The sequence below is a fragment of the Ambystoma mexicanum genome, chromosome 10 (genome assembly GCF_040938575.1).
Source record: "Ambystoma mexicanum isolate Mex_15411 chromosome 10, UKY_AmexF1_1, whole genome shotgun sequence".
NCBI lineage: Eukaryota > Metazoa > Chordata > Amphibia > Caudata > Ambystomatidae > Ambystoma > Ambystoma mexicanum.
In genome coordinates this window covers 1,135,665,367-1,135,682,291 of record NC_090932.1, presented here as the reverse complement: position 1 = coordinate 1,135,682,291, position 16,925 = coordinate 1,135,665,367, and the positions used below count along the sequence as shown (strand labels likewise).

General features: G+C 41.9%; 1 protein-coding gene across 1 annotated transcript in view; it reads left to right on the top strand.

The window, feature by feature from the left end:
* Positions 1-14,514, top strand: part of LOC138492081 (beta-1,3-galactosyltransferase 2-like) — a 148,764-nt gene extending 134,250 nt beyond the window's left edge. Inside the window, exon 2 of the mRNA XM_069619041.1 lies at positions 9,227-14,514. Coding sequence (XP_069475142.1) covers positions 9,339-10,505 — 1,167 coding nt within the window. The 5' untranslated portion in view covers positions 9,227-9,338 and the 3' untranslated portion in view covers positions 10,506-14,514. The remainder of the gene's footprint in view (positions 1-9,226) is intronic.
* Positions 14,515-16,925: the final 2,411 nt, after the last annotated feature.

Here is a 16,925-nt window from a genome sequence, read left to right as displayed (position 1 = left end):
CGAGCTCTGAGCCTGTAGTCTGACTTGTGCAATTCAGTGGCACTACTTAACTCTTGGTAGATTTCCGTTTTACCGGCATTAAGAAGAAGCCAGTTGGAGGACATCCACCCCTTAACGTCTTGCAAGCATCGTTCAACCGTCCGAAACGTCTCCTCCACATTCCCTATTTTTATGAGCACCTAAGTATCATCCACGTGGGAATAGAATTATACTTCGTGCTTCCTCAGTATGTCCATCAATGGGCAAAGGTACAAATTAAAAAGAGGGGGAAGAGTGAGGATCCCTTCGGGACTCCACACTCCCGTGGGAGGGCGCTAGAGAAAAACCTGCCCAATCTGACCCATTGTTGTCGGTCTGACAAAAAGGACTCAAACCAATTGAGTGCCAATTGAGTGCCTGTTCAGAGATGTTTTTCTGTTCTCCCCGAGGCGTTCAAGTAAGATATGGTGATCCTCAAGGAGATCATACCACACAGTCATCAATGCAGATTCGGTCCCAAAACCCAGTCGGAAGCCAGACTGAAGTGGGTGCAATATGGATTCCCTGTCCACATAATCAAGTAGATCATTGTTCCTAGCTAGCTTGGGGTTATTAGCAGACCCTGTCAGGAGTGAAAGAAAGAAAGAAAGAAAGAAAGAAAGAAAGAAAGAAAGAAAGAAAGAAAGAAAGAAAGAAAGAAAGAAAGAAAAAAGAAAAAAAGAAAGAAAAAAAGAAAGAAAGAAAGAAAGAAAGAAAGAAAGAAAGAAAGAAAGAAAGAAAGAAAGAAAGAAAGAAAGAAAGAAAGAAAGAAAGAAAGAAAGAAAGACGCTGTTTTTGGCTCAAGCCCAGAAGGAATACCCTTGACAGGTGGGTGAGAATAACTTCAGTCTGACAAGCACTGAAGCACGAGGGGAATCCTTCTGATAATAGCTGTCCATATCCTCTAAGGTAAAGCGGGAATAGTAAGTACTTTCTGGTAGGTGTGTGTTGCATCTGCATACTGGAGCTACAGAGGTTAATATTATCCGAATCATGAATCATCCTATGCAGGGAGCGGGATGCTCAATGCCAGGTACTGTTTAGGACTTCTAGTTAAACTCTTAGTGGATATTAGGTTTTATTGGAGATTAATTAACTCTGGCATTTGTTTTTGGTCAGGCCAAGCCCCTTGGCACATCTTTTGTTGTACCTTCATCCTGACTCCATTTGCTGGGTTTCCTCCTTAGTATGAATTGAATGCTGTATGTTTTCATCCCATTTACCTTCTAGCAGAAGGCAGACCCACGTTATTGACTGGAATGTCAAAACTCGGAGAAGGGAAATAGGGATACACTATGGTTGTAAGGAGGAGAAGCTTGCAGAAAGTCTGAGAAGGTTACTTACCCTTGAACTGTTGTTTGTATTCACTCTCTACATTACACTGTAATCATAGCGCGCTGGTTCCTCAGACCCCATAGGCCATTATCCAACCCCTCCTGTGTATTTGATAAAGGTCTTAATCCAAGACCCTGGTGTTCTGTTGATCCCCAGGATATGGCTGTGTCTTTGAGGTTTCTGTCATATCCCTGGGTCTCATATCCCCCAGGGATACCTCCATTTCTTCAAAATAAACCAGAGAATTATTGCAATTCTGCAATAAGTTCCTCTTTGGAGGTTAGTGAACCTGCTAGAGACTTTTTTGTCGGAACTATGTGCATGAAGAATGAACTGATATTTTTTGGTGTCGGGTGCCATTTTTTGTGGTGGTGCATATCGAGCTTTAACATTTTTAAGGTTCTGTGTAATAATGTCCCTGCAAAAATGTCGCCTGGCAAAAAAGTTGGCAAAAAATTGCCGTTTTTTTGGAGGGACATTATTACATTGAACATGCAGGGGACACCTCTGCAACCCCCACTCCCTGTCACCCTCCCATTCACCCCTTGCCACAACCTTTTCCCGGCGACATTATGTATGGCGACCATATATATGGGGAAAATATTACCTGATACCTAAATCTCTGGCTTTTTTACATTCTTGGAATCTTGTTTTCTCCAGTAAAGTTCCCAGAATACAAAGGAAAAAAAATACAAGACTAGAGCTATTCACATGTGATCTGTCTGGACTGCATCTCAATGAAATCCTTTACTTACCGACAAATATGAAGGTCAGACATGCCATTTTCTCACCCACATTTCTCCCAAATGAGTCAGAAAATGGCCTGGTCCTTATAGTTCAACCCTGCACTATATTTTCTAGTCCTAGCAAATGTTTTTTTTATGGAAACCATGTATGTGAATTGCGCACACATAAAAAATACATTAATGCGATAGGACCCAGGATGGTTGGAACAGTGCTGGTGTGACTCTTCATTCACTCATGATGTAAAGGGGAGAACGTACCAGACGTGGGTCAAACCAGGCTTAAGTCTTCACTGGCTTGCCCATCTGGCATTGACAAGGGGAAGCAGCCAAAAGAGGGAATAGTGTTCCTCGTGCCATTGTGATGGCAGTGCAGCCCCCTAGCAGTGCAATGAGCACAAAGCCATCGCAGGGTCCACATTGGCGTCCCTAAGCAATGCAAAGCTTTGCTGCTGTGACAAGGCCAGGCGACTCTGCATGAATGCATGCCTTAAAAGACAAGGGGCCAGCTCTGCCAGCTATTGGCCCCACATGTCGGTCAAGTTGCACAGCGAGTAGAGCGCTCGTGTGCAGAGCCTGCTAATGCAGGTTCGAATCCCGGCAGGGCCAAACCCAGCCTTTCATCCTTCTGAGGTCGAAAAATGAGCACCACACACGGTGGATAATAATAAGCAGCGCTCAGATACTGGAGGGTTCGTAGTGCTATATAAATGCGAAATTATTATTATTATTATGTACTGTCAGCCTCCACAAGGAGCAGCAAGATTACGGCAGGGGCCTGGTGGCCAATCCTTGTAGAGCAAAGTCCCAATTAACGCCATTATGGAACCTGTAACATCACCATTCTTTACTGCCAAGAACAGCGCCTAGATGCCTTCGGGCTTGGTGCACTATATAAATTGCAGAAATAAATATATAAATAAATAAACGAGGGCAAGAGAAATGATGCCCATTAACACCTCATGGCATATAAACCAGTTCCTGAATTAACAGCATGTAAAACAAATAGACAAAGCAAGCCTTCAAATGAAGGATCTCCCCGCAGCACTTAATGTATAAACATGATGGTCAATAGATTGATGGGCCAGATTCTCAAACCATATTCCCCACTTGCATGTGCGACTGCATTTTGAATGAATCCTAACTGGTGAATGGAGAAACCTGCAGGCATGAATTCCTTTGTGAATGCAATTGGACTCTTACCCACTATGTACATGTTCTAGGCGTGCTGGGGGGCAGGGGGGGGTGGAGGGGGTTGCATCCCATAATGCATCTCCTATTCACAAAGCGATGCGCCTCTGGAAAGGTCCTATTTGCAGCATCTGCCCCTATGTCTGGTATGCTCTGTCCAAGGCTAAGCGCAGGAGAATGCATAAAGCAGACGCAGGCATGTTCAAATGTCTGCCAGCCTTGCACTGACTGGAATGTAGGACAAGAGGGGTTGTGCACTTTCTTGTACACGTCTACTTCCGAAACAGGGGAGTACATGTAAAACCAGCATTTCAGGATACAGGCCGTTTAAGACCTGGGGTCCCCTGTCATGAATGCTCGGCGGACGTCGGCTCCCAGTCCTCGATCCACATCGCGACAGGGAACCAATGAATTACTAAGTGTTGTGTGCACTGTGGACACTGGTATGTGCAAGGGGGGCATGTTGGGCGGGGCTTCGAGCCTTTTAGGCTCTCAATCCAATCCTTCTGCTCAAGGGTCTTTTTTCAGAAGAAGAGGAACTGTGTGCAGATACTTGAAGGCGCAGGATATGAGGGGCAGTTTGTTTGTTGCATGCTGTGGCCAACATTTTTTATGAATTGTGGACATTTTTCCAAAATGACAACCATATTTCGTGATTTAAACTTAAAACAACACATGAAAATCAAAGACAGGTCCTTATCTGTGGAGGAACATAAAGAAAATGCTACGTTCCTATTTTGGGGAGGCTATCTGCCTCATTTTAAATGGGGCAGAATCAGGGCGTAAAAGCAAGGAGTACTGCTTTTACACCTTAATTTTCCTCTCTGCTCCATTTTCCTGCAGTGACAAAATGAAGCTCATGTTCCATAGTGGCATAATGTGAAAGAAAGGTGTAAAAAGCTTTTACGCCTTTCATTCACGCCACGCCATTTTGTTCATTTGTATGGCAGGGACGAGGGTTGGAACGCAACTTGAGTTTCCGCCACCCCATTCCTCTCTGCCATACAAATGCCATACAAAAGTTGTTTAATTGTAATTGTAAACGCTGCCTACCACTCTGACATGGCGGAGTGCAAATGTACAGGGCAAAAGGTAGCGCATGATTTGGAAGCGGGAGCCTCACCGCTGCCAAATTACGATTTAGAGCAAAATGAGCTCCAATGGAGGAGCAGCAGAGAGTGGTGATAACATTTCCGACGTGCATTCCCCTTCTGTTTTGCATAGCTCTGTACCTTTTGTACCTCCATATTGGGTGAAAACACTCAATTTTGGTTTTGACGGGTAACAGCCCATTGACAAATATGAATGTGTAAGCGGCATGCCGTGTGAGTGACTTAATTAATTGGTGACACGTCTTCCCCGGTGCCTCTTATAGGGGAGGCCATGATCAGGAGAATGGGAGTAGGGACTGCCACAGTGGCACGTGTGTGCCTCTGTGAATCAGGGACACTCTTGCAACTGTGGCAGTCTCTCGTCTAAATAGCCCCACACCCGCTTCACAGCAGTGCACAGGAATGCTTGTTATCTTCCAGAAGAAAATGAAAGACCTTCTTTTGTTAGAATTTGTTAATTCCAATCTCCGACTTGATGACATTCTTTTAGCACTACTGTTTCCGGCTTTTCTTTATTCCAATATTACATTTCTCCCACATTTTTGGCTACAAGTATCTAGGTGTTTGTGCTTATATATCTGCTAGGTCGTTAGCACACTACAAATGACCTTATTTCTTTTACTTAAGTGTGGCAAAGTGGCCTGTCAAAGAGCTTCTCTGTGATGTGTCTTATTATCCTTTTAGAACTAAATATTGTTGTATCTTGGAAAGCCCTGCATAGTTCATTAATATTCTATAACGTAATTATGCAATGTATATATTTTTTAAATTGCTTGTATATGCAAACAAATTAAACAAACATATTTATATTTGTTTTAACTAGGTGATTTGGTAAAGAAAAACCATTTACACCATACATTTAAAAAGGAATAACATTAAAACATATACAACTTTTCATCACAATTCATCCTGTGCAAAAAAAACATCATTACAGTTCTTTGATCACTTCGCATCTTCTCAGGGTCACCTCATAAAAGTAGCTTTTCATTTAAGATATCTATTCTCCAGTAAAACCCAAACATAAGAAACGGCAGCAATGGTACATTCCCCTGAAACAATCATAGACCAAAACTGATCTGACACAATACTTTCCATATTGTGAACTATATGTCTAAACGCTTTACAATATATTGCCTCCATCTCATTACAAGAGGTAAATAGATGTCTAATGGTTGCCACCTCTAACTGGCAACATCTACAGATCCTTTCTGACCATGGGATCTTTTCCCTGGATCCCAAAGAGCAGCAGTGGACAACTGGTCAAAGCGCAGTCTCATCAGAAGGCGTCTTATTTTTCCATTTCTTGTAACAACAATATATTTAAAGGGATCTTTTGAAGGGAAACCTTGTAATACATACTGTTTAAAAAGCTTCTTTTCAACTACTTTTCTAATGTTGTTACAGCAATTTATAAGAGGCTCTAGGCTTGCATTTATCTCATCAAAAAATAGGTGTATCTCCTTGAGCCAGGTGGTGCATATTTTTCCACCCATGTCCGACAGAAATACCTCATTAAAATGTCAAATCAAATATGCCAGATCTTTATTAGTCCCTAACATTTTTAAATACCATTTACCTCACGTTATCTGCCCCTTGCTGAGCAAGGATGTTATGCCCAGTTCCAAGCATATAGCTTCATGTGGGGTAGGTTTCGACAAACCCAACGCAGATCTCCAGGGAGTACTCCAATTCATTTAACCACAGTACTTCCTTCCCTTGTAAAATTTCAAGGCCATCAAGCGCGCTTGGCACAGCACTTGTTATATCCATTTTTAGAAGGTGCTCTATTGCATAACCACATCCTTTGGAAACAAAACAAACATATGGCTAAATTGTAATGCCGGTTTTATCTTTATGTTTGGTAAATTCTGTATCTGGTACCAGTTCAATTGTTGTACCCTGGGCATCCTGTCATCAATCACATTGCTTTGTAGGGTTATTCTGATTACCTCGCAAATACAGCTGCTTTAATACCTATCCCTCGCCGACCTCAGGTAAGTATCTCCTATCTGGTAACTGCAGGTACCTGTTCGGTATGAGAAGACATTTTCTTGCAACACACTTGATCGAAAACGTAAGAATAACTGGATCTTTTTACGACTACGTCATCAGCTCCAACAGTTTGCTTCTAAAGAGAGGAACTGTGTGGTCTAAAAAAGTAATGCTCTAAACCCTGCACTAACTGAGTCTCTAACACTTTCTTCGAACTTTCAAAACCTGGGACATTCTAAGATGGCCGCCTTCCTGGTGACTAAAAGGTTTTTCTAGATTTCAGTTCTATTTTCTCTTAAACATCATTATTTATCTGCTGGCCAGGATTTGCCCAGTACATCTTGATGTAGCGCAGTGAATATTTAGAGGAACAAGCTATTTTATGTTCACCATCAATCCTTCTTTCAAAACGTAAAATTGTCCTGCTTCTTTCTTGAAAATAAATGGCAGCCAATTCTTTTCAAGATGGCATTAGAAGCCTGTTCCTGTTATGTACAGGGGGTTTTGCAGCCTGACCCATGAAACGCCAGGCATCAAAGCACTGTGCATTAGAATTGGAGATTAAAATTAAGCGTGTTCATTTGAATGCTGAATTGTTACTGATCCCAATAAAAACAAGTTTATCAGGTTATCCTTAATTTCACTCCACATACCCTCAATAAACTCAAGCAAAAAGGGGCGGCCAATGGTGGATCCGTTGAATCAGAGGATTGGCAGGAGGCGTTAATGTCTCCACACAAAATAGCAATTCTGCCTGGTTCAGGCTGATACAGCTAAAGATCCTGCGTATACTATGCCTGTGACATGTTGTTCAATTGGGGATGTGCCGCATATCCTGCCTGTCTTAGCTGCCATATTACAACTCGCACTTATTATATGGTCTGGCACTGTCCTATTCTTTGAAAATTCTGCTTGGGAATCCTAAAACGGACATTAGCTACATTGGACCAGACAATCCCTGGTAATCCATGCTTGTTGGGTGTGTGGGGTGAAATTACTGACTCCCACTGTGAAAAACTTTTTATATCAAATGCACTTATCGTAGCTAAATGAAACATAGCAATGAAATGGGGTATTGTCAATGCCCCCACACTTGATCATTGGGAAAGAGATCTTGATAAATGTATGTCTATGGAGGAAGGAATATAGAGATGCCCTGGTCGTACCAAGAAGTATGTAAAGATTTGGCAGAAGCAGGAACCAACGTCAACTAGACAATCTACAATTTACGTTGTGATACATCATGAACTGAGCGCGTGTTTGTCCTTGAATGTTGGGTCCTTTACTGTTAACTCTTCTATTGTATTGTTTAACGTCTAATGTTTTCCTTGCCTGTTTTCTTATTCGGAACCGAATAAAAAAAGAGTAATACAAAAATTACGCTTGTTAGGAAATAAGAATGTTATAGTACATTTCTGAAAGTTAGTTTTAGATTATTAAGTGTGTGGCTCCATAAAGCCTTTTGGGGAGAGGGCCGAAAATTCCTGAAATGTTGTGCACCTTGTTACATTTGCAACCGAAATCTTCTCTACACCCAATCCTATCTAATTGCTATGGAAACAATTGTGAGTAGCGACAGTGAGGAAGGCCATTCAGCATTCAGGTTCCAGCACAATGGATCAAGGTAGTGGTATCATGGTAGCAACAAAATCACCATCAATTCTCGATATACTCTAAAAGATTTCTGGCTGTCACTCATTGGGCAGCTGGCTCAGGAATCTACTACCATCGGCTCACCAGATGTTTTGAACTACACTGCTCATTATCCCTCACCATTGACTATGCTGTCTAGGATTGATGGGATTTGTAGTCCGAAACGAATGGAGTGCCAAGGTTTGCAGATCCTATTAGAAGTTACTGCTAAGGCTCTGTCTCTAATCTGCTAAGGGACCGGGGCCTATCACTAACTGTGCTTCTTCAAAATATACAAATGACGCTGATCAATGCCACTGATGTATATCCACTGTTTGGGAAAGTGGGATACAATTGGATTAGAAAAAGAAAAATGCCAAGGCATGACTGCACATGGAACAGCAATACCACTGAGGTGGTGCACCAAATACAGGTGGCTGAGCCTTCAGAAGCCATGAGTATGCATGATCTGCTATAAAAACTGGCCAAAAAAGAAGTGTGCTTCTCTAATGTACCAGAAGAGCATTTAATATGGGATGGTCCCAACTTCACATGCCTTGGCTACACATTTACGACTGATCTATATTACAAACACATACATGGGAAAAAGACATTGCATGGCAGAGATATACCTCTGGTGCACAGAGCGTTTAGTTTTCAGGTCAGGTTGGGAGGGGTTCCACGATAGACTGTCATGGTGTATATGCCTTGCAGATGAGTGGAAAATCTGATCGCCAGAGGAGGTTCCTGTAGACTAGGATGTTGGGGCTACCCTGCCAAGCTCTGGGGGTCACCGGCTGCAGAAAGCTGATCCACAGAATTTGCTAGACCAATATCTGCGTACATTCGTAGTTGCTTTATTAATAGCTACTACTGGTCACGACCAGTCCCCAAGCACACCAAATGGGAACAGAGGCACATGGAAGAAATGTGTCCAGAATTTGGCAAAGAGGGGAGGTCAGAATTAGAAGTCAGGTCTCCAGATTCTACAGTCAGCAGGTTGGCCTCTGTACCACAATGCCTGCTGTTTAATAACATATCTTGCATGCCCTCTCCTTTCAGCCTCCCAAAGTAACATGACCTCTGTTGGATGTACTGTAACACTGTTCTTTTCAATCACTGCTCAGTTATGCAAAATAATGACAATGGAATTGAACATTCATTTATTTTGGTACCTAACTATATCCTTACTCTTGAACACAGGCTATTCCAGAAAACATTCCAAAGCGGAAAACAAGGAAGAAGAATTTCTCTGATTAGAGAGATTGAAATTCAACATTTCCCTTGGATCAAGGCACTATTCGAAGCCTAGAACATGCTACAACGTGGTATAGATCTTTGCCACATCACAAGAAACAGATGGATACCTAAGCCTCGGTTACACGTCCATCGCATTGGGATGGTGCTTGCCTTTTTTGCTATTGCCTTTCTTGTTTATTACCAATATGAATGGCTTCTAAAAATATCACCTATGGCGACGTACAAAATGGCCTCCTTAGTTCAGGAATATTTGCCAGAAGAGATTAAGACCAACTTTCGAAGCAATTTATCATTGGGCCCTCTGGCTGCTCCAACAGAATTGCCACCTGCACAGGACACTGGTTTGCGGAACACAGTGGGGGCTCACCACATTAATAGCACTAGGAGCCCAACGTCAATCCAGTTCAGGTTTATAATAAATGAAGCTGACAAATGTCGAGATGGCCTTCCTTTTTTGATATGGCTTGTTCCCTCTGAACCCAGTCTCGTACAAGCCAGGCAGGTTATTCGGCAAACATGGGGAAATGAGAGCTTGGTGCCCGGCATCCGAATAGTCAGAATCTTTTTGCTGGGCATCACAACTCAACCAGAAAGCAAACTTCAGCAAGATATCTTCGAGGAGAGCAGACAGTATCATGATATTGTGCAACACGAATATTTAGACACCTACAAAAACTTGACCATTAAGACACTCATGGGTTTGAATTGGGTAGCAACATTCTGTCCGAACACCACGTATGTCATGAAAGCAGACTGTGATGTGTTTGTCAACACTGAATACTTAATCCACTACCTCTTAAAACCCGATCAGCCTCCCAGGCACATGTACTTCACTGGTTGCTTGATAAATGCTGGACCCGTGCGTGATAGCAGCAGTAAATGGTACATACCACCTGAGATTTATCCTGACCGCAGGTACCCCACCTTCTGTTCTGGAACTGGCTATGTTTTCTCTGGCGACCTGGCAGCAAAAATCTTTGCTGTCTCTTTCAGCGTTAAAAAGCTGCACCTTGAGGATGTGTATGTGGCCCTCTGTCTAAAGGCCTTAAATGTTACCCCAGAAGCTCCACCCAGGAAATCGGACTTCAATAGCTGGCGCATTGCTTTCTCCATCTGTCACTATAGCCGCCTCATCACCTCGCATGGCTTCCAGCCAGATGAGCTCCTTAAATATTGGACTATCTTTCAACAGGGAAAAGGTGACTGTGTGTCAATGGAATAAGATGCAGACCCTGATCAAAGCAACCTGCAGAAAACCGAACCTTCAAAACCCTCTGGTTGAGTTCTTCCTGTGTAGATGCTGATCTAGTTTTGAAATTAAAGGGAGAGCAACCTGGAGATCTTTGCCTCCCAGGTCACTTGGCATCTTTGAAATGATGAAAACCCTCCATTTAGACTTCAGGGGCTGGATAACTGAAATTCGTGCAAGCAGAAATGCATTTTGCGCATGCCGAAATTGTATTTGCGCAAGCGCTGTTGTATTAGTGCCATTGAAAATGCCTTTGCAAAGCACTTGCACCAGCGCTAAAGCAATTGTGTATGCACAAATGCACAGTAATCCAGCCCCTGGGGCAGCATTACAGTAAGTATGAAGATGCACGGACATAGTGTGTGCATGCACAATTGCATTGGAGGCAGCACTAATGTTGTGCAAATGTATTTTGCAGTGGTGCTAATGGGATTGCATAGGCACAAACCTACCTTAAATTCATCCCGATACCTCAAGTGGCTGGAGCTTCTCCATCAAGAAACTGTGGGAAAGGCAGCAAGATGGAAGTGTGATATATGTGTTCTTGTTAAAGGTATTCAGTTATTTTGAATGACATTCGATTAATAATGACCTCTATCCCAGAAAAATCAATTCATGTAAAGTAAGACAACCCTAAAAACAACTATCACCAAATAAGAAACTAACATACAAAAAATGAATATAAAGTGCTCGGGTGGGAGAACTAGGAAACGGAATATTGTAAGGCTCGACAATAAGGCAGTAGCTAAGTAGAGAACAGCAATGAAATTGAGAGAGTTATGGTAATCGAATAAGGGTGGACACGAAGAAAAGATGGAATTGTGGTGAAATCTGATTCTGGACAGAAAAGGTACAATGGGGAGTTTCTGTGTACAATACCCAGACCTATAACACAACTGGGCTCTGAGGAGAAAAGCCCAAGAGGTAAAATAGGCAAACAGACGGTATTCCTCCCTCTGCTTTAGTAGGATGGGCCAAGGGCTGGATGTACTCTCCAAAATGGGTGGGTTCAGCAGCGGAAACTTCCAGAAAACAAGCATGTGCTAAATACTGAAATGAAATGAATGGCAAAGCATTAAAAAAAATCTGTTGTTATCAACCAACCCGTAGGCTGTGGTCAAACAACAAACTGTTGCTGCTCATTCCCCCCTCAAACTGTGTGTTCAGGGGGGACTGCAGATTTGGAGTTTACGGGCCAAAGCTATGGAACAGTCTCTGTTTGGAGATTTGGGTCCTTAAATCTCTTTGCCACTTTCGCTAGGCTTTAAAACCCCACCTGTTGAAGTAATTTGGACAGGCGGGAATTACTAATGTAGATTGGTCTCCTGGTTTGGACTGACTTCCTAGCAACACGTTTTTCGGCTTCTTCTCTCGTGTTGTCTCATTTCAATCCGCGCCTATATACAATTTAGTTCGTTCAGCGCGCTATACAAATGCTTACAAATTGTTAATGTTAAATTCAAGCAAAGTTCTGATAAAATAGCAGTCTTTTTTAGTTTAAGTTTTATTGTTTTTTAACAGATCGTCCAGTTCACATAGCTGAAGATAACATTTTAAACAACAATTTATTTACTCTTAATATTAATAAGAAACAAGTGCACCATAGGAGAGCAGACAACATTGTTGACAGTTAAGAAACGCTGAAATAAGAAGGTCATTAACGATGGTATAGATTATTAGGTGCAATACAAATAAAATAGCCATGAAATGTGTTCTGTTCAATGGATTATGCCATCTGCTTTTCTGATGTATAATATAGTAAGGCAGAGGAAGCCAAGCCACACATGACAGAGACAAAACACGAGGAATAGGGAAAAACACAAGGAAAATACTTAGCATATAAAAAAGTGATGAAACACACCATAAACACAACATAACTGAAAACCATAACAACCCACTCCTGCAAATGAAAACACAGTAACACAAACTGAATAAACTTACTGTCAGTCTGAGCAAATGGCATCTGATCAATAGGAGGGTTCTTCTCAAATCCAGGCAACTTGTTGTAGAAGGGAAAAATATACAAATATATATTTTATTTTAATGAATCGCCCAAGGAGGGTAATTTTATTTTCATCTTGTTTAGTTTAGCTACTGTAGGTGGCCTTCAGGGATCTTTGCACTTAATTCTATGGTACCAAAAAAGCAAGTCGTAGAGGGTGGAAAGTGGTTTGGTCAGGGATCCTGAGTCCTATCTTTACAAGTGCATTGAGGTTAGCAAAGGTGAGAAGGAGCGTGGTCTCTTATGGTAGGGTGATGATTTTTCACTTATTATTGTTGATGCAGCTGCTGCGGATCCTGTCAGGAAGGCTTGGGAGCAGGTTGGGAATTTCATAGTAAGTCTGATGTTGTGGATTATTTTTCCACCTATTCCTTTTTTTCTGAATCTGGAAGTGGTAATGAGCTGTTTCTTAACTGATGAAAGATTTTGTGAAGAAAAGTATGGTTTGAAAAGTGTTCTTATGTAGTCAGGGGTACAGCAGAGTAGGGCCTTGTGGATGAGGCAGAGATTTCTAAATTATATCCACTGTTCTAATGGAGACAGGAGAGATATGATCTCTTATATTTACATCATTAATGAGTTTGGTGTCTATTTTCTGGACTAAATTGACAGTTTTTCTAAAGCCCCTTACGGTCTGTGTTTGGGTGGTCGATAAAGGTCCCAATGAGAAAGAGGGGTTCAGGTTTCACGTGCCATATTGGTGACTGGGGGAACAGCGATGTTGATGCGATGTTGTGATTTAGCGTGTATCTAGTGTAGTTAATGGCAATAGGATAAGTGTTAATTTTAGTGTTACTTTGTGTTTAAGTTAATACATTTTAGATTTGCAGACGTGCAGCAAGATATTGTTAAAACTGCTGATGAAAATATAAACAATGTTGGTGTGTGGTGTGCCACGTAGCACCTAAAAGTTGGGCAGTGAAGAGATTTGTGTGCAAGCACGAGAAAGGAGATTTCAATGAAGAAATTGCTGTGAAGAGGATGCAGTGGTTTTGAACCTACATCTAAAGACATACATACATGGGGCCTTGAGGGGCATGTCTTTGGGACAGTTGGGGTACATAGTGAATATACAAATCCACATGCCGCAAGTCCTCTGATAGTTAGGGATTATATAGGGCCAGGAGCATGGATTGGTGAGATGAACTGTGTGATGGCGAAAACTGGTTACCAAGGTTGAAGGCTGAGGAAGGGCAGCTGTGATAATATGTTATGGTTAGTTACAGGCAGGCTCAGGTTTTTACGTCTTGGTACTGGAAAGGAAATGCAATCTTTTGAATTACATGGGAGCCTAGTAGGAATTATCCACGGAGGTCCGGCCATCTGGCTTGTGATCGAGTAATAAGCCCATTGCAAGGGCCGCTTAAGGGCACAGTTGCAAAATGGTTCATGGGTTTCGATCAGTTTCTCAGGATGTGCCCAGAGGCTATGTGTGCTGAATTGGTAGTCATGTAGATGACGTGTGTGAAACAAGGATGCCAGCAAGTCTGGGTGGATAAGATATTTATCGCCAATTCAAAGGGAACTTGTCTATTTCTCCCCTCCTCATATCGTTGAAGTGTCCTTGCAAAGACCATGCGCATCATGTTCAGGGTTAGAGGTCTGCAGCCAGCTGGAGCTTGCAATTAAATATTTTATTGTGTGAATGTGTAACCATGGGAAGACATCATGACCTACCACGTAAAGATCCCAAAAAGGGGTATGCTGTAAATATGAGCTGATGTGAAGATATTTTTAAAGGGGATGGTAGTTAAATAAATGTGTCCAATGAGAACGTGAGCATGAAAGGAGATTGTATTTGTTTGTATAGGCGTGGACACTCATGTGTGGGTGGGATGATTTGTAATAAAATATGTGGGAGTATTTTAACTGTTACAAAATGTATAAAATGTGTAACTTGTGTGGTTCGAGGAGACTCGGGTTAGTTTGACTCTACAGCGTCATCTATCTCCTCCCGGCCGTTTGTACAATAAACTTGCTTTACGGACAATTGGTCACTTGCTTCTTAAGAGGTGGGCCTACTTTGGGTTAAGGTGATCAGAGGCCCATCTGCAAATCTGCCAATAAGCCTTGGAGTGTCATTAGGTCTAGGCACTGTTGGGCTATAATGAATGGTGGCAGGTTTCTCAGCATGTAGGCATGGATGTTAGATTCCTTTTATAAATCGAGCTGATTTGGGATTCAAAGGATAACAAGGAATCGAATATGGCTTTAATGGTGGGTTTGGGAAAGACCAATACATTTTTAGGCTAAGGAAACCTCAGCTGTCAGTAAGTGGACCTTCCAAGCATAATGACTTCTGTATTGTCACCCTTAAAAATAAGACAGCTCTCTGCCATCCACGTGTGTGCCTGTGTAAAGGCTGTCTTTGTACAACCCTCTTAGGGCACTACAACCACTAACCCTAATATGAGGCTCACACACCTAACAACAAAAGGGAAGCCAAACCTCTCTTAAGGTAGGTAATGTGGACACAACAACAAGGCTTAAATCTCAGGCAGGGCCAGTAGGCTGATACAAAAGTACAATTAGTCCAGACACATATCTCTAGAGAGTACACTACATGGATATGTTAAAATAATCTATGCTTTATTACGTCACGCATACAGCATGCATGTTTTTATACCTTTTATTGGACTAACTGAAAATACTATGCAAAGATGGAAACAAAGCATTAGCTTTCAAAGTCCTACAGATTTCGTCAGGTGTTTGAGAGTGAAATGATTAGTAAAAGAAGGCCAAAGTACAGAACATTCTCAAAGCGAAGAAAAAAAAGGAACATTTTAAACGTCATTGGCTGAAGAAACAGTATGCTCGGAATGTGGGATTGGATTTACTGTCTTGTCTGGAAGACCATAACAACTGGCAGAGACACAGAACATATAAGGGTTTGGAAACAGTACACATTCTGAGAGTTTCAGTTATTAAAAAGAGAAAAAATACTTTTCACGTTGCAGTTAAGTTAGGCCCAGGGCGACTTAAAGTGATATTCACAGGTTTCATAAAATTACTGATATTTTTGTAAAAGTCAAATTGAAATGTGGAGCGTAAAAATGTGTTTTGAAGCATCCTTGTAATTCCAGGCCATTGTAGGTTTCCTGGCAAAATATGCTCTCACGGTTTAACTGGTGCAGTCTCAAATGTTTTCTCACCATGCCTCAAGCATCACGATTGTTTCCTCGCTTGCAAACCACGTGGCAGATGCAAAAAACATTTCCCTTTTTTGAACTGTGCACTGTCCGCTGTTATCTCAGAATGTCTGATGCATGGTAATGGGGGCCACTCATTTCAGCTTAGAGACCCAAGATTTCTGTTGTTGGTGTCCTGTGCCCCTCACACATTAGGGGTCTTGACACAGTTAGTATAGCTCAGTGGCAACACGCTTGTCTTGGAAGCAAGATGACACAGAGCAAACCAGGCTTGAATACTGAGTCCGTGCTTAGAAACCTCTTTGCTAGTAAGTGCACTAAAAAATAAATTATAATTATAACAGTGTCTGACATCTGATGGTGAGAAATGGTACTGGAGGGTTGTCTTCTGACTTTGTTGATATGATTGCATGGTTCGACCTGGACTGAAAGCTGTCCATAGTGTGTCATAAAATCAATATCTATGTTCAGACAGCTGTCTTTTAGGTTAAGCATCTTCAGGTTCTTGGGCTCCCGCATCCTTCCGTATGTGGTATTTGTGAGACCACCTTTTAAAATCATCACCGATAGATCCTGCAATGAATGTCCATCCTGTGTGAAATGTTGACCCGCAGGTGTTTCTGTTTTGTGGGTTGAGATAGTGTATCTATGTAGGCTCATCCTTTCATGCAGCTCTTTGCAGGGCTCACCCACATAATTCCCTTGCATGCACTGTTTTCATTGGATGAGGTATATTGCATTGGATGATTTGTAGTTTTATGTCCATTGTATCTGTATTGTTCGGTTCTATGAGGTTGTTATTGCAGATCCAGTGCAGATGTGTTGGCATGTTTTGCATTTCCTGGCGTTGCAAGGGTATGTTCCAGGTCTTCTTTGTTCTTGATCTTGTGGAAATATACTACTGGTCATAGACTGTGGTAGGTGTTTCGGTTGATTGTTTGCAATTAGGGAAGCTTCTTTGAAGATGTCTCTCAGCACATTCTGCCTGCTAAAAATTGGTTGTAAATCCTTAACAATCCTATTCAGTTGTGTTAGTGCTGGATGATAGGCGACAACCAAAGGTATTTGCTCTGTCTCTCTGCTGTCTCTTCATTAGAGAAGGTTGTCTCTGGGTATTTTCAATGCATGATCAAATTCACTGACAGTTTGTTTAGCGGGGTGACCCTTTTGCAGGAAGGATGTGCCATGTGTGGCAAGTTGGTTGACCCTTGTCTTTCGGTTGGAGCGTATGCATTGGTATCA